Genomic DNA, 19,320 nt, shown 5'->3' on the forward strand with positions numbered 1-19,320 from the left:
TATGACAAATTTTGCTTTTAACTAGACTGGGTTGGTATAGGAATCAGAGTCACTATAATGAGGAAAAGTGAGCTCAAAAAAATGAATGCCACCTCTTTTTTGAAAAAAAAAAAAAAAAGTCTTACAGATTTAACTGTAAAACCTTGAGAAAATAATTCCACGCATATTTTTCTAAAAGACTTTAGTTATTATGGGTAAATATGTCATGAAGAATCTTTGATCTTTGGCATTATTTCCTTTATTATGCATTTCTACTTGGCTTCCCTTTGTCCGTTGTAGTTTTAGTATTAACAGATCTGTATCACATTCACTTCAGACTTAAAGACTTTTAGAAATATTTTTACATATTTACATTTTCCCTATTCATGACTTACAATTATCTCTTTATTCTCTCCTTCCCTCCCATCACTTCTCAATTTTCCTTCTCTACTTCACAGGTCTCTGTTCTCTCTTAACTAGAAATAAGAATTAATATTTCTTATTATTGTTTAGCTTGTTTTTCCTTTTTAAAAATATACATACAAATTATTTCTTTAAATTGTTTTAATTGATGAAATTCTTCTTGACTTATTTTACTTATAGGACTTAGGCTCAAAACAGAATAAAAATCCCCTAGTTACAATTTGACGAAATTTAGTTTTTAGAGATGATAAAAAATCTGAAATTCACTTTAGGGGAAAAAAAGAGGAAGGTGTTTCCAAGAATAGTGGATTTTTCTTGAGAGAATAGGAAGTGCAGTTGCCTTTTCCTTGAATGGTCACAATTCCCATGTTTGAATTGAAGTTCTGCCAATTTGCAAATGTAAGACTTTGGGGGGAAAAATCTGTTTCTGGGATTCTGTGTTCTCATTAAAAAATGCTTATCCCTATGGTTTCTTTCATCTCTAACTGTATATAATTGTATCACCATGCTCTCCACTTCTGTTTTTGTTGATTTTTTAAAAAATAAATAGTTTACTCATGTATGCTATTTGTTTATAACATGGAGATATTCACTCTTTCTCCCTGGTGTCACCACTTCCTTTCTACAGGATTTTCCTTTATTTATTTTTTTTTTCCTTACATTATAAATGACAAGAAGTTAGGCCTCCACAGTGAACAGCTTTTAATGTATTGCTCTTAGAAGAAACTTTATAAAATCACATCCGACAACTGCTTGTTGTCGGAAAGAAAGAATAACAAAGCTTTCTATCAATGAGATTGTCACAATCTAAAATACAGATACGTGTCACGATTTAACTGATGAATGAACATCAGGGAATTTCACATTACACAATTCTCCAGAAACATGACTTCCTGTAATAAGAGCCAGACCCAAGAGGCATTTTCCTAGTGGATTGGCCAATCTTTAAGTAAACATAGGTGGAGTCAATAGTTTGCAATTATTTCAAGAGGTTTCTTTTGTTGTTCTGATTTTGCTTTATTTTTGAACCACTCTGTGTTTCTAGTATTAATTTACTTACCAAATCAGAATGTTTTGCTTATTTTCCATATTTTATCTTTACTCTCCATATACTTCTAGAACAATCTAAAAATTTGGCTCTTTTAGGGATGCCTGGTTGGTTTAGTCAGGAGACTGAGGAGACCATGCAATTCTCCATCTCACAGTGGTGAGTTCAAGTCCCATATTGGGTGGAGAGATTACTTAAAAAAAATAATAAAACACACTAAAATAGTTTTTAAAAAAATTTTTAAAATTTGACTCTTTTATAGCCAAAGATCGGGCATTATTTTAATGTCAACACAGCTGTAATGATTAAAAAAAAAAAAAAAAAAAGAGGATTCTGACCTGGGCTTGGTAGTACTGATATTATTTTCTCCTCCTCCAAGCACTTTCCAATCAAAAACAGTTGAAACAAATTGATTAATAACCAGTTTGTGAGAGTAAAAACAGCAGAATGATTGCCGGTTAGGTTATGTGGCTGCTGGTAAGACAAAGTCACAGCACCACCAGCTTAAATCATGAGGCTACTTATCTCATTATATTGTCTTATTATACAGAGCACAGAGGTGATACGCTTCAAGACTGGTTAGCAAATCTGTCATTTTATTTCCATCATTTATAGCAGGTAGAGGTGTTCTTTTTTTTTTTTTTTAATTTTATTTATTTGAGAAAGAGAGAGAAAGAGGGCACACGCCGGGGCTGGGGGTGGACAGTGAGCAGGGAGCCTGATGTGGGGCTCCATCCCAGGACCCCAGGATCATGACCTGAGCTGAAGGCAGATGCTCAACCCCTGAGCCCCCCAGGAGCCCCTAGCAAGTAGGTGTTATCCCCAAGAATCTCACTCTCACAGATGGTTGCTTCAGCCCCAGGCATTGCATAAAGACAAGTGAGCCTTGGCCATGTGGCTCCATTTAGAGCAAGGACCTTTTTCAAAAGTATCCCATTCTCAGCCCTGGAAAATAGCATACTGTGCTCATATCATTGGCCACAGATTTATCATAGAGAAACAATTAAACCATTCACTGTGAGAGAAGTGGAATCCCCAATTAATGTGGATCAATGAAGAGTTTATTATTTATAAATTTGCTTCTGGAGCAGACATAGGCTATCTATCTTTCTCTGAAAACTGGATTTATGAACATATTCAGCTCACTAATATCAACAAAAAGTGGTAAAGAATGGTGGTTCAATAAACAAGATAACTGAAACAACAGTTTAATAAGTTAAAAAATACAGCTGAAATAAAAAATAAAATGAAAAAAAATAAATAAATAAAAATAAAATGAATAGAGGGGCACCTGGGTGGCTCAGCTGGTTGAGCATCCCACTCTTCAACTCAGGTCATGATTCTGGGGGTCGTGAGATCCAGCCCCGAGTAGGGCTCTGTCTGCTTTACTCCCTCTCCCACTGACCGCCACCCCCCCCCCCCCCCCGCTCATGAGAGTTCTCTCTCTCTGTCTCTAAAATAAATAAATCTTATTAAAAAGTTCAAAATTCAAAATAATTGCACTGGTCTAATGTATATTCCCTTATAAAAACATATTTTTCTGCATGGACATCAATTTTCCTTAGATTATCTTTAAAAAGGCATATATTTTTGTATTCAGGTTTTAAAATTCATATTTCCATGATTATTCCCCACTTTATCTTTTACTCATTAACAATTCAACTTTGTATAATATTACATCCAGTGGATGGATGTGCTGCCCCGATAGTTGTCATAAGGTTGCATATCTATATTAAAAGCAAAACATTTTTATGATAAAATAAACATGGGTTTGCATTTAGCCATTTTCATATATTTAAATTTACAAGTGTGTGATATTGCTAGCTTAAGATATCATCTATAATTTTGAACAAAGAATGTACACATGCAGGAAAAATTGTTTGATTATTAAATAATAAGTTACTTATATATTTCCTCTTGCTCTTGCCAACACTCCTCATATCTTGCTCTCTTTGTCTTTTATGTCTGTCCAATTGTTAAAATCCAACTCTGGATCCTTCAGAAGTTCAATTTTTATATCTGGAGAGAAGGAGCACTGATTTTTGAAGGCACAAATTATTATGAACTTATAATTTTGAATCCCAGGAGCCCATAAATTAATAAGAATATTTTTAGTATCTCCCTTCATTTCATCTAGAGAAAATATCAAACCCTCACATTTTTAGAAGTCCACTATTTCTCAAAATTTTGAACAATCTCAACCTCTTATTCACGTAGAGAATTGAATCACAGCAGGAAAATCTACTTTCTATTTTTCTCTTCAACACCTCCCTCGCAAAACACACATGTACATGGCCATACCTGAAAATGTATCGTATTTCCCCACTGCCTAAAATAAGAAAATCTCTTGTTTTATGAAATATAGTCTTTTCTTCAGGGCAAAGTTAGACCCTCTTCACCTGTTGCCTGGGATCCTCTATTCATTTTAGAGGATCATCTATTCATTTTAATTAAAAAAAAATCTATTTATTTATTTATTTTAGAAAGAGAGAGAATGCATGTGGGGGGGGCGGTAGAATGAGAGGGAGAGAGAGAATCCCAAGCAGACTCCCCGAGGAGCAGGGAGCCTGAGTAGAGGTTTAACCCCAGGACTGTGAGATCAGGGCCTGAGCTGAAATCAAGAGTCGGGTGCGCAACCCACTGAGCCACCCAACCACCCCTCTATTCATTTTATTTTTTGTTTGTTTCAGCTTTTGTCTCCCTCTCTTTAATGGCAGTAACATATAAAACTATTCCCTCCACAAAAAATTTCCTTAAAATGCTCTCTTATATTTCAGGATACACCTATACAATGATAGCCTCACTTGCTGTTGTCACAGCCTCTGTTCCACTTCCTTCGGTAGCTCCCCCGCTGCTGCCCACACCACTGGACCAAATCCTTTGTAATTTTGCAAGGATGTGGACAATGTCACTAAACCCCATGCCCTTTCTTTTTTTTTTAAGCTCCTGTTTTACTTTGAACGCTCTGTGCTTTAGACATTGTCAACTTGCAACAAGTTCTTGAAGTGCCCACTTCCCTTATCGTTTGTGCCACTGCAGTTTTAGGCTTCCTCCCGGTTCCCTGGGCTATTTCTTAGTTGTCTTCTCAGATCTCTTTTCCTCATCCTCATTCTTGGGGCTTTAGTTCTGGGGTGTTCCTTTCTAATCTTCACACTCACCTCACACAGTCACAGATTACATAACCTTAAGTTTGTAAAAACACTTAAAAGAATGCCTGTTCCCTAGCACACTCTATGCAAGTACTTGTCAAATCAATTTCATCCACTTTACACATGTAATTATCATTTCTAGTTGGATTCTCATATTTCTAACTCTAGTAGAGATGTCTGCTCTGAGCTCCACATCTCCATGTTGGGCTTCTTATGTCACGGCTCCAATGAAAGTCTTACAAATACTTCAAACCACCTCACGTTGAATTCATCACCCTCCTAAGGTAACATTCTCCTTGCCTTAGGCTTCTCAACTCATTGCCTGGAGCTCTCTGTTGATCCCTTTGTTAAATCGGGAACTGTAGCTGTCCTTGATTCTTCTTTCTTTCTCACCTTCCATGTCATTTTAATTATCAAATTATCTTGAATTTACTTTTTAATTTCCTCACAAATCAGGACACCTCTCCCCACCTCCCCTTCTAATAGTATTATATATCATACACACCTCTCTTTATAAGTTTTTATTTATTTATTTGAGAGAGAGAGAGAGACCGGAGAGGTAGGGGAACAGAGGGAGAGGGACAAGTAGATTCCTCCTTGAGCAACAGAGCCCAGCATGGGATCATGACTTGAGCCAAAACCAAGAGACAAATGCTCAACTGACTGAGCCATCCATGTGCTCCTTCAACTTTGTTCTTTAATCAAATATTTTTTTAATGTTTGTAGATGTGGCTTCTATTTCCACTAAAATTTGGAGAAAAAAAGGTACCTTTTCTAGATGTTCCTTTGTGTAGACTTGTTCTAATCTATTCATTCAGTCTTTGCTGAGTGAACCTCTGTGTCTTTTTCTCGAGTGTAAGCAACAACCCCGCCCCCCCCGGTTTTTTAAGGCTTTGATCTATGCCCCTCTCAAATGTGATTAGCTAAGGCTTGGGTCAAAAACCAACTTCCCATATATTTGGATAGAGTGATGTAGAAATATTTATACAATAATAAATATAACCACTAATGAAGTATAGACTTTAAACCAGGAACAGAAAGCATTTAGGCAACTCACTAAATCAAAAATTATAATAATTATAATAATGACCACAGTAAAAACTTATTTGGGTTAATGAATTGTACTTGTAGGATTAACAAACCAGAGAAATTGATTTTTATCCTGTAGTTCCTTTGGTGATGCAGTCTACTTATAGTCTTGAATTCACAATAAGGTAATATTTCAAAGACAAATAAATACAGACAGATGTTAAGTAATTAAAATATATTGAATTATATTTTCCTGAAGTGGATTTAGTCTCTATCCCATAAGTCTTGCTTATTTTAAGGAAGCTGTGGGGAAGTCCAGGATCTAGTCTTGCCTCTGTTGCTTACTAGACATCTTAGCCATATGATGTTGGAAAATAGATCAGTATCTCTAACATAAATTCAATATACCTATTGGCTGTACAGCATTATTGTCAAGACACAGTAATCTAATAGATAAGAAACCATTTTGGGGCCCCTGGGTGGCTCAGTCAGTTAAGCAAGTGCCTTCACCTCAGGTCATCAGGGCCTGGGGTTGGAGCCCCGCATTAGGCTCCCTGCTCAGTGGGGAGTCTGCTTCTCCCTTTCCCTCCGTGCATGCTCTCTCCCTTCCACTCTCTCTCTCACAAATACACTTTAAAAAATCCTAAAAAGAAGAAACCAAAAAATGTTAAAACATTTACAAAAAGTGACGTTTCATAATGATGTATCTCTGTACTTTTAATATCTTTTCTTAAAATAAATGTGGTATGTATTCCATATAGTCAGAGCCTCACGACATTTTATCTTAATTTCAATCTTATTTCATACATAAATAATCCTGATGCCAAAATAATGCTTATAATCATGACTCAGTGTTCCAAGAATGTGGGCCTTAAGGGGAAGGTAAAAAAGAGATAAAGAAGGGTCTGTACGGACTTGTTAGAATTTGGTATGTGGCAAAAGTGCCTGAGACCTCTCTTGGGAAACTGCTCATGCGTTTGCATTCTCACAATGTATTTATTCAAAAAATACTCTTTTCCTGAAGAAAGTCCGGCTCTCAAACTTCTCACCGAGATTATGCAAGTTCAGAAATTCTACAATCAGTAGCAAGAGTTGGAAACCGATTAAGGATAGTTTTTAAGAAAAATCCATTTCCGGTCTCTAGTCATTATGAATATTTGGAAATTTTCCATTGAAAATACTACTTATAAAAAAAATGAACTTCAAAACATAAAGAGAAAAAAGAACACTATTAGAATCCCTGGAGGGTTTTTATCTTTCCCCTCTCCTACTATAAGTTTTATTCTAATTTTTTCCTTCTTCATTCATTATCCTTGGTGTTACTATGCAGCAAACTCAGCCAAGATGAGAAGCAGCCAAGGAAGCACATAGGTTAAAGATAAAAACAGACTCCAGGTTTTAGTGGGCAGACGCGTAGCTCCCCCAGGGATCGGCCAAATTGAGTGGATGGCAGTAATAAACACCAAGAGGATAACAACATTAGCCACTGCTGAGCAGAAAATTGGAATTATTCTTCAAGCTATTTTTTCCCCTCTTTTCTGGTTGTTGGGTTTTGTCTCTCCTGTCTTTCATTGGTGCACCACAAAGCAGCAGCCAAAATGAAATTTCTTTCTTTTAGACATGGCAAAGTATGCATTGATCTCAGAAATTAATAGTAAGACTTTAAAAAATAAAAAGAAGTTCAACAATCTGTGAAAAAGAAAATTTTAACTAGGAAGCTTAAATTACAGAAGCACAATGCTGATGATATATAAGTAAACACAATATGTAATTTTTCCAGATTTTATTTAAAGATGATAAAATAGCAGGTGTTATTAATGATAGATCAGTGACCGTCTGAGCCGTTTTATGCCTTCCCCAAAATGATGTACTAGAAATCTAATGCTGTAATTCCAGCCTACTATCGGTGTCTTCCACTCTCCGTGGGCTCTTTGCCCTTTGAATCTGGTCATAAGTTCCCGTCCACATCGGTATCCACCGCCACTCCCTTGAGTGCTCTTCCAGTCACCAAAGCCAAATTGCCAACATATTTCTAGCTCCAACTGACTGCGATCCTTAGAAAACTATTCCCTTTATCTTAAGATCTTTACTATTCACCTTATAACTTGTAGCCCAGCAATTCTCTTTAAATCCCTTATCAACAAATACAGCACAATCTGGAGTACTGGGGGTTAAGATTTCAACATAGGAATTTGTAGGGGGACACAACTGAGCCCATAACACAGTCTCACTCCAGACTCCTTCTGTTAACCACTAAACAAACCTAAAAAAAGAGAAAAGAAGGGAGGAAATGGGGACAGTGTGGGGAGGGGACAAGGAAGAAAGGAAGGAAGGAAAAATAGAAGAGAAAGAAAAAAAAGGAGGAAGGAAAAAAGGAGAGATAATTACTTAGGATTACAGCAATGGAACATTACTTGGATGGATTTGGTGGTTCTTGGTTTCCATAAGGAGCAAAGCTATTTCTACTGTGGTGATATACTTGCCAAGCAAACCAGAGTAACCTTGTAGGCAGCTAGATGCTGGGGATTTTGTAGACATTGCTGAAGACCGATTGGCCAGTTCTTGGGAAGGCAGACTCGTATGGTGATATGACCACGGGCTCTGGAGTTACAGAGATGCGAGTGCAACCTTAGCTCTGGCTCCTTCTATTTGGAAAAGTTATATTCTTTCTCTGAGCCTCAATTTTCTTTTTTTTTTTTTTAAGATTTTATTTATTTATTCATGAGAGACACACAGAGAGAGACAGAGAGAGAGAGAGAGGCAGACACAGGCAGAGGGAGAAGCAGGCTCCATGCAGGGAGTCCGACGTGGGACTCGATCCCAGGACTCCAGGATCACGCCCTGGGCTGAAGGCAGAGCTCAACCACCGAGCCACCCAGGCGTCCCTCAGTTTTCTTAATATGGGCATAATATTTCATATAGGATAAGATTTTTAAGAAGATTATTGTTGATGTGAAGTACATAGATAAGCTTATATGCTTAATAAGTAAAAAAAAAAACCTCAAAGTTCTTCCCTTTTCCTTTCCATTTTTGGCTCCTCTCTTCCTAGATTCATACATACCACTTCCCTTCCTTTCACATACTCTCTCAAGAATATTAATATCATAAATAAATAGTGAAATAACAGATAATACATTTCTCTTTTACCTAATTACCTCTTTTCTAAGTATACCTTTTGGCAACTGCCATCTCAATGCATTGGATTTTAGCAATCGCTCTTGCTCCTCTTTTGATTTGGAAAATACCACTTAAGCAAAATTTAATAAACATAAAGTCTACTCTATTTACCTTTTCTTTTAAAAGTTTCCCTTTAAACAAATTTTTTAATCGAACTATTTCATACTTCCAGAAAGATGAAATAAGCAACATAAAAAAAAAAAAACACAGCTTGAAAAAGAAATATGGATGGATGTCCATGTGATGGACTCCATCACAACTGTTCCTAATCTCTTTATTTTTTGACGATATTGGAAAAAATAAATAAAACTGCATGGCTGTATCCAAAGATTCATACCGTAACCTAATTTTAGCTCACAAAGTATATCCTAATTAATTCATTTATTCATCAAGTACTACTTATCATCATTTTGGGTACTGAACATAGAATCGTGAATGTTATATAAAGTGTCTATGTTAAGAATGGAAAATGCTTTAGTGATGGAGACAGTGAACATGTACACTAATAAATATGTAAGTGGTGATAAGTGCTATTCCGAAAACAAAGCAAAACATTATTAGTAGGAATGGGATATGGTGCAGCTGCTCTGAAAAACAATCTTGCAGCTCCTTAAAAGATTAAGCGGAATTGCCATGTGATCCAATAATCCCACTCTTAGTTATATGCCCAAGAGAAATGAAAACATATGGCTGCTCAAAAACTTGTGCACAAATGTTCATAACATGATTCATAATACCCCAAAAGTGGAAGAAGCGGAAGAAGCACAAATGCTCATTAACTGATAAGTGGATGAATCATGTAGCTCTACACAATGGAATATTTTCAGCAAGAAAAATAAATGACATCCTGATATATGCTATAGCACGGATGAACCTTGAGAACATTATGCCAAATGAAAGAAGCTAGATACAAAAGGCCATATAGTGGATTATTTCATATGAAATGTCTAGAATTACGTGATATTTAGAGACAGAAATTAGATTAATGGTCACCTAGGGGTGTAGAATGGAGAAATTGGGAAGCCAGGAGGTGATGGCTAAAGGGTAAGGAGTTTCCTTATAGGATAATGAAAATATTCTAAAACTGACTGGGACAATGTTTGTACAACTCTGAAGATATATGAGTAGCTACTGAACTACAGAATTGTTTTGAAAAATCAAATTTACTTAAAGTAAAAATTTGTGCTCATCAAGACACTTAGATGAAAATGAAAAAATAAGCCATAAACCGAGATAAAATACTTATAATGTATATGTTTGGCAAAGAATTAATATCCATTAATCGACAAAGAATTTCTATAATTCAGTAATAAAGAGGCAGAGAACCTTAAAAAAAATAAAACTGGTTTACTGAGATAGAGAATGATGAGGAACTGGTGGTGGTTACTTTTTAAATATGGTGCTCCAAGGAAATCTTTTGGAGGAGAGGATATCTGCAAAGGGTCCTAACTAATAGAAGGACACTGCGGTTCCAGTATTTTATAGAAGAGTATTCCCATGACAAGAAGTAGTGAGTTCAAAGTACTAAACCTTTTGTTCAATAATGAGCAGTTTCATTGAAACCAAGGGATTAGTAGGCAGTGTCCACAAAGCCAAGTAATTACAAGAAAGATGGAGAGGAAATAAAGGGAAGAGGCAGCAGGAAATGACTTCTGGGCACCCCTTCCCTTGGCGAAAAGGCCCTGCCTCACGATGCTGATGATACAACAAAACATTTCCCAGCCCCTATCTCACATCTGTAACTGCTTTTCTACAGGTCTGCTTAGAAAACACGACCTCAAATACAATCTGTCCAGACTAAATTCATCACTAATATGCACCCCAATCAATAAAACAGTAACATTAATTTCCCTATTTGTACGGCTCGCATAATAATTCTCTCAGGATATACTTGAATTCTCTGTCCTTCATATCTTGTATTTAATCAATTACATCAATTTTATCAATACTTAATTCAAAAAGTGTCTCAGACCTGCTGTCTCTCTGTCGTTCCACGGAGGGTCCCTGTTCATAATTTCAATCTGATCCTCTGCATCATTCGAGCGGTCAATCCCACTTAAATTTTGCCCTCCCAACATTTTTCCATACATGCTGGATTTTATTGAAGCACAGATCACATCATACTTTCTAATATTTTTCTGGTTCAGAAAATCTACTGACTTCTCCTTAAATGTCACATTATTTGTCAAGGTATTTTCCAAAAATGTTTTGTGGGCAAATAGCCCTTTGTCATATAAGTTTGGAAATGCATTTACTATATTCTCCCATAGAAGATACAGTTGCATGTTACCATAATAAAGATCCTATAAAAGTCCTACAGTCGAGAAACCTATGTGTTTTTAAATCAGATATACATATATATTAACGTATCAACACTTTTTTAATAAAGATTTTATTTACTTATTTATGAGAACACTTTTTTAATGTAACAGCTAATAACATCTTGCTGAACTTGTATTCTCAGAACACATCTTGACCTAAAAGGATAAAATTGACACTGCAGATTAGCATTAAAGTGAATAGAAAATGTAAGTTATACAACAGAATCATAAATTATTCTGTGGAGTGTATAAAATCTGTTAATTAAGATGAATAAATTTTTAGAACTGGGATGGAACTTAAGGACAATGTAGCCAAAGTCACGAGTTTTATAAATCAGGTTTAGAAATTTAAATTTATTTCCAAAGATTACTTAACAGGTTGCCGGCAGAGCTAAGTTTTCGGGGTTTTAGTTTATTGCCCCAAAATGTAAATACTATTCTTATTCAAGGTAAATCATTGAACATGTATTTATTGTCCACTACTATGTGCCTGGCGTATACAAAGACATCCTGAGAATTTAGGCATTTAACATTGCATTTTTACTTAACTCACTTGGTTATGCGTACTTTCCTAAGGGCCAAGGGTTTCTCTCGATTTTTTAATCTCTCTTAGTGTCTAACGTATTATTATACACAACTAGTCACCAACATAACACATTTTTATAATATTTTCTTGCTTAAATAACTTCTGATATTGAATTCGAATTTAAAGGGGATTAGCAAGAGGGAGAGTCCTCCTCCTGGCTCGTGTCCTCACATAGTGGAAGGGATGAGGGATCTTTGTGGGGTCTCTTTTATAAGAACAGGAAACTTCCCCCCTAAGACCTAATCATCTCTGAAAGGCCCTACCTCCTAACACTAGCATAGTTGGGAGTTGGGATTCCATATAAGAATTTGGGGAACACAAAATAATTCAGGTGATAGCATAATCCCACCAGCAATGGTGAAGGCTCAAATCATCAACACTTTAGAAGGTCAATTTTTATTAATTTCCGTTGTACTATCTCACAGTAGTGTTAATCTTAATTTTCATGATGACTGATTACGTTGAGTATCTTTTTTTTTTTTTTTAATTTATTTATTTATTTATTTATGATAGTCACAGAGAGAGAGAGAGAGAGAGAGAGGCAGAGACACAGGCAGAGGGAGAAGCAGGCTCCATGCACCGGGAGCCCGACGTGGGATTCGATCCTGGGTCTCCAGGATCGCGCCCTGGGCCAAAGGCAGGCACCAAACCGCTGCGCCACCCAGGGATCCCACGTTGAGTATCTTTTAATATGCTTATTTGCCATTGGCCTATCATCTTCTGAGAAGTCCCGGCCAATCTTTACCCCATTTTAATTGGATGTTTATTTGTAATTCCTTATAGATTTTTAATGCATAATCTCCAGATACATGATTCCAAACACTTTCTTACAACTTGCCTTTTCGGTGTCTTAGTGGTGCTCATCTTGATGAGCAGAAGATTTTGATTTTAATGAACTCCAATTAGCGGTATTTTACTTTATAATTGGTGCTGTCTGTATCCTGATTCAGAAATCTTCACCAACCTCATCACGAACATATTCCCCTATGTTTCTTTTATGAGGTTTAACGTTTTATCCTTCCCGTTCCGATCTTTGAACTCCTTTGCTTCAGTTTTCCTGCATGATACCAGGTAGGGGAGTAGCTATTTTTAATGGCGCCAGCTATTCGGGAAAGTAGAGGGCAGAAAGGCCCGGTGGTCTTCTGTCTTGTTTGCCACTTTGCAACGTAACTTAGTGATGTACTTGGAAATTTTAAAAAGGAAATTAAATACAACAATCTGTAATGAGGTCAGCTCACTCTAATTGATCTCTACAAATTAGAGTTTTATCAGTGTCAGAAGAAGCTGTACTGGTTTCTCCAGTGGTGTGCCCAAGCCAATCCTTTGCCCTGGGAGGCTGAGCTACTTAGTGCTCTTGGTCACTCTTCAGAGGCAACATTGTGGAGAAGAAAGAGCACTGAACTGGCGCTCGGCTAATTGAATTCAGCTTCTGGATCAGCCCGGAGTCAGCTCCGGCTTGCTACGGTGCACGCTCTCAGGGTTATCTGTCCGCCGCCCTTCCCTTCTCCTGGAAGCAGCGGTCCACTCCTCCTGGGGCTGCCCTTGTCCGGTCCATCCTAAAACTGCATACTTGGGCTGGGATTTGCAATGTTACCCCATCCTACTCCGCAACCCAAGAGCAAGTCCTTTTTGGCTCCTCCAGATCTATGCTAGTCTCCTGACAGCTTTTCACCTTAGACACATCTGGCCAGAGGTGAGGGGGCACTTCCTCCAAACTGAAACCATCAGCGCTGTACTCAAGCTTTTTGACATGCATCCGTCAAAAGAAGCAGTCACACTGTTTGAATGGAAGACTTTCAAGGTGTAAGACCCTGGAAATATCGGGGCTGTGCACCCCTCTACCTAGGGCACGCTGGGCTATGCTGAACCAGACTAAGGAATGCAAGTGCTCGGAGAGACTCCTGGTGGCATTCGGCTCCCTGGCCCTCGGCTCCAACCCCAAACCTTCCTTTCTACTCCTAGATTGTCCCACGTTCTCTAGAATGAATGAGCTGGTGGCCTTTTGACCCAACCTGTTGGAGCTGGCTTCTGATCCTTGCAACCGAGGAAAGTCTAAAACGTCTACAATTAGGCAACATTCAAGGCTGATAGTTTTAAAAAAAGTCACTAGGGCTTAGGACCCAAATTCTCATCAAGGTCTTCAGGCACACAACCGTGGCCTGCTCCCTAAGCCAAGGGATAGAAAAACGTGCTATATTTTACACTCAAAATCGAATAGGGTTGTATAGCTCTGGAAATAGAAGAGTCCTTGAAAAAAATGCATTTTCAAAAATAAGATAAAAGCTAGAAGTTTAGCTGATAGACTCTCCAAAATTATATATATATGTGTGTGCCTATCTATTGCACACATAGACACACATGTATATCTGTGGATTCAAATAGGTTATGACATGGAAGGTACATAACGTGGCTACTGACTGAAAATCAAATATATGTTAATATGTACAAAGTGGGTGAAAGGATAGGTTGTACATTCACTAGCGATTTTCATGAAGCTTAAACCGAAATGGCATTAGCTTATTATTCATTATAAAGCTACAGACACCTTCACGGTGTACATTGCAGCTGTTGAAGCGTGAGAGCAGGGTTCTCGTCTCCCGGAGCCGAAGAACGAATCTCGGGGACACAGGACAGTGAGCAAAGGGATGGACGTTGATTGAGCGAGGACACAGCGAGGGCTCGGAGTGAGAGGGCTCCCGACCCAGTGGCCACTGGAGGTTTCATTGAACACTTGACCAGGGAGCCTTGGCCTTGATGTTGCTGTGCCACCTGCCTTGGAGCAAGGCCTATTGGTAACACCTTCGTGACGTACTTCTTTGCGGCCTGGTCATCTTCTGCGATTGCACCGCAGCCACGAAAGAAAAAGACTCCCTAACGTCTGGGACCAGGTGGTGGTCTGCTCCCTTATCTGGTTTCCTTCCATCTCAGCATTTTGGGGACTGCTGTGTGAGGCGGCTCCCGTGGCCCCTGCCCGTGCGTCCCTACCTAAGCCTGCCTGTCCCTTACTCACTGCCATTCCCTCGAAGAGTAAACAGAGACTCCTGAGAGCTTACTGATAAAATTTCTCTTTCCTTCCTGACTCTGATAACATCAGTGGCTGAACCTGTGCATACATCCCTTGGTTTTCGCTTCCTACGCTATATGAACATATTTCCTTCCACCCCTGAATCCAAAGTAGAAAGAGCCTTAACAAAATTTCAGTGTGGTTTTCCATTATTTTTCACCGTGGATCTCTAAATCATTTTGAAGGAGGAAGTCTCACTTTCCTGATGAAATCTGTTTCCCTTAGAGTGCAGATGTGTTGGTTTATCACTTAAAGTCGCTTTTCTGTGAAACTCTTTTGAATCAGTTAACTGCCTAAATCGAGGGTGCAAGACTGGGGTAAAGGACTTGCTAAAATGCTAAACGTTTCTGTTTTCAGCAGCTCTGTCTGCCATCTCATGGAAAATCTGGCTGGGAACTTGGTTGTAGAAGCATAAATATATTTCAAAGGGAACAAAGACAAAAATTTGGAAAACGTCTTTTCCTTTTGAAGAGAAAGACTGAAGTCAAGGGAAAGAGAAATCAGGAATTCAAAGTTGTACTAATGAAATAACAGAAAAATGCCAGAAATATTAAAAGATAATTAATTCTGACTGAGAAAGAAGAAGAGCCGTGAGAAAGATACGGCAAATAGAATTGCGAATGCATCTTAGTCCATATTTAGCCACGTTGATCGGTATTAACGGATGTCTCTCAATTATTGCCATTTTAATTTTATTTTCGAGGGTGAAATATGAGTTGCATACTTGAAATTAGACATGTTAGACATATGCACTGAACATAGGCATGTCTACAATTTTACATGCTACATATACATGCTTTACTTATGACTCATGGAATTTGTGGACAGAGGTGTATGAGAATACGCATTAAGTATCATAAAAATTTACATCTGGAGGTGTGCATAAGGCTCCTGGTGGTCTACAGATAACTCGACATTAACTCTTCATTAAATATATCTGGGTTCTGTATTTCAGAGATGATTTATACAATGAAGAAAGAACAGATTTTTTGGGTGTCTACATATCTGCTGCTTAATTGTGCCTCTGCCCCTCTTAATGCCGTCCTTGATGAAAGTGAAGAATATCCCGGAATTACAGGTAAAGCGTTAGAAACATTCATCTTCTTCAGCTATTGAAAGCTCTTAATTTTAATCCAAAAATTTAATATATTTTTCTCCATTGTGTGGAAAAAATAGTCACTTATGGAAGTGACATTTTTCTTGGGAAATGTTAGATGCAATTTGTCAAAAAAAAACCCCAACTGGGCAGCCAGGGTGGCTCAGAGGTTTAGCACCGTCTTTGACCCAGGGCGTGATCCTGGGGTCCCGGGATCGAGTCCCCTGTTGGGCTCCCTGCGTGGAGCCTGCTTCTCCCTCTGCTTGTGTCTCTGCCTCTCTCTCTGTGCCTCTCATGAAAAAATAAATAAAATCTTTAAAAATAAATAAATAAATAAATAAATAAATAAATAAGTCGATCGCATTCAAATACGTTAATTGGCAGAAATATTAGGTACATCATTTAAAAGAAAAATAACAAAAAATTTATATAGGTCAATCAATAGTTATTTACTCATTTTGGTAATCTGTTTACATATGTATTTTAGAGATTGGCTTTATGGGTACTATATAGTTGGTGTGAAAATTATTTTTTAAAAATTATATAAACACCCAAATTTTACATTTTCGATTGCACACAACCTCACAGGAAGCTGAAAACAGTTAAGTGCACAGATGCATACAACTCAACGTTACTTAAAGATTTGACCAGTATTAACTAGATAACTTGCTAATTAACCAATTCATGAAAATTGTGTTTGGTGCTGAAAATACCCATGTCTTTTGTAGATGAAGGTCTATGTGTCGTAATAAATCTCTGTTTTATGTTGCTCCACCTTATCAGATTTGGGGTCTGAAAATTTACCATTCTATCATTTTTGTCGGTTCTATTATTTCAATTGAAAAAAACGTCAATTCAGTTATCAAGGAAATCAAAACTGTCATCTGGTATTTTGTAAACTAAACTTGGATTTTTTTTTTTAAGTTTAAAAGTTGCATGAGTGATTGAGATAAAACTCACATGTTCATAAATAATTACTGTCAAATGAGTGTGAAACAACTTCATAATAACTTGTGTGTAGAAGGATATATTTTTAACCCTTCTAAGATTTCAGGGCTTACTTATTGTTTTATGACCCATATAGAAAATATAAAATAAGATTCCAATTATTTTATCATAAAGAGTTCTAACATTACTGAAATGTGGCTAATACGGGACATTAATTTGATATAGATCATTAAGATAACAATAGCTGGAGGGTAGGAAAGATTTGATAAAAGAATCTAATCTACCTTTTATGATGGGTGTATCTTCTCTTTCAAAATATTCAGAAAAGTTTTGAAACTATAGGACAATCAAAAATGATCCTTCTAGATGATTATATAGTCACAAACTTGTTCTTTTATTTAATGCTTTTAAAAAATTTTATGTAATTTTAAATGATGACATCCATTCATATTTTTCAAAGTATATTATTTTATACTGCATTAAATAAAACCCTCTTTGGGAAGATAACCTAGATTTAACTCAGTTTTAATTTAGTAGAATACTGCTGCCCTCTAAAGGGCAAACTGGCTTAGGTCATTTTAAGGTTTCAATGTCTCTCGGAAGTGATCATAGTAAATACTGAAAGTCTTAGAAAATATATCATAGACAATAATCAAGGAGTATTAATGGCATTATTGGTCTTATTATTTTGGTAGTAGCAACTACAATTTTCAGGGTCTGTCTTACTGATAGATTCGATAAGCAAATGAAACTTATTTAAAATTAGGCCTCTCAATATTATTAGACTCTATAAAATTTTAAAGATTTAGTTTTCTCAAGTGTCTTCCCAAGATATGAAATTCCTCTGTGACTAAAATAAGTGACTGGATACCGAGGGAAAAAAAAATTCTAACTCAAGATCAAAAGAATTGCCTCATTCTATTTTAAAATGTGGACAGCACTGTTTTTGTTTTAAAGATTTTATTTATTTATTCATGAGAGAGAGGGGCAAAGACACAGGCAGAGGGAGAAGCAGGCTCCCTGCGGGGGGCCCAGTGTGGGACTCGATCCCAGGACCCCAGGGTCACGCCCTGGGCCGAAGGCAGACGGTCAACCACTGAGCCCTGCGGGTGTCCCGTGGACAGCATTAAATTTCCCCACTATTGTTAAAAAAACCAACCCTGGTAAGTAGAAGAATGGACCAGGATGTGTATGTATTTGTAATATCAAACACTAACATTTTCATGATTAGGGAATGGTTTAATATAGTGTGATATATGCATATATATATGATTATGGATATACTGTTGCTTTTAAAACGTTGTTTATGTGTAAAAACATGACACAACCACGGATTAGGGAGAGCAAATCAAAGAGCTGTCCATTAATGTCTGTCCTTAGAAACCGCTGAGTTTAAAACGATGTGTCTACATACTTGCAGTGTCAACACATTGGTTACTTTACAACTACTATTCAGTTCCATATTGGTCAATTAGTGTATGTTTAAGCCAAATCCCTAAGAAGAGTCTAGAAAAAAACTATTTGACATCTTCTTTTAAGAGTTGATACTATCACTGTTGATAAAACCTGTTTTTATCTACTTTTATCAATAAAGTTTATAAACTTTACCTTCTTGAAAATTTCGAATAATTTGTCCTGGTTTCTTCGGCCTATCTTATTTCGCTTGTACTTTATAAGACAAAAAGAGTACTGATAAGGAAACGAAGAGGAAATACGGAACAGTATCACCGTGTTGGTGAGTGTTATATACCTTCTGTTTTTGCCTTGTAGATGAGTTGCCACCACTGAGACTTTTACATTCGTTTTGTGCTTTGAAAGCGGATAATGGCCCATGCAGAGCAATGATTAGGAATTATTTTTTCAACATTCACACTCAACAGTGCGAAGAATTTATATATGGGGGATGTGAAGGAAATCAAAATCGATTTGAAAGTCTGGAAGAGTGCGAAGAAAAATGTGTAAGAGGTAGGTTTCTGGGGCCGCTTATCACCCACGAGCCTTTAGGCTCCTTTAACTTTAAAAAAAAAATGTAGGGTTATTAGATCTAAGTATAGATTTGATCATTTCAATGTTAATATGTTTCTTTGACCTCGAGCACCTATTTCCTCTTCTTTCTTCTCTTTGGAAGTGCTGGACATATTGTGAACACAGAGGAAGCAGTTCAGGGGCCTCTGCGGGGCCTCGGTTTGGGTGATTGCCCGGTCATTTTCCACTCATTGTATCTCGTTCTCGTCCCTCCTGGGCCAAGTACCCTTTTGTGTTGGGTTGAATAGCACTGAGGTTCAGCACCTTGGCTAGAGGCCTGGCTGTCTCGCTCTCTGTAATTCTCACGTTTTCGGTTAGCAGCCTACACATTTTCATCAGCTGGCCTCTGTCCTCAAATACATACTTGTTTCTTTTTTACAAATCACAAATCTTTCATTTCACCATCGTTCAAAAGTCACCCTTTACTTTAGAAATCAATCGAATATAATTATTCGGTTCTTCAGTGACCCCCTTG

General features: G+C 37.3%; 1 protein-coding gene across 5 annotated transcripts in view; it reads left to right on the top strand.

The window, feature by feature from the left end:
* TFPI (tissue factor pathway inhibitor) overlaps positions 1-19,320 on the top strand; it is an 89,390-nt gene that overhangs the window by 43,973 nt on the left and 26,097 nt on the right. For all 5 annotated transcript variants that reach the window (XM_077883553.1, XM_077883550.1, XM_077883549.1 and 2 more), the window contains 2 exons: positions 15,732-15,854; positions 18,591-18,785. In XM_077883553.1, coding sequence (XP_077739679.1) covers positions 15,734-15,854; positions 18,591-18,785 — 316 coding nt within the window. In that variant the 5' untranslated portion in view covers positions 15,732-15,733. The remainder of the gene's footprint in view (positions 1-15,731; positions 15,855-18,590; positions 18,786-19,320) is intronic.

Source organism: Canis aureus, chromosome 34 (assembly GCF_053574225.1).
Source record: "Canis aureus isolate CA01 chromosome 34, VMU_Caureus_v.1.0, whole genome shotgun sequence".
Lineage (NCBI taxonomy): Eukaryota > Metazoa > Chordata > Mammalia > Carnivora > Canidae > Canis > Canis aureus.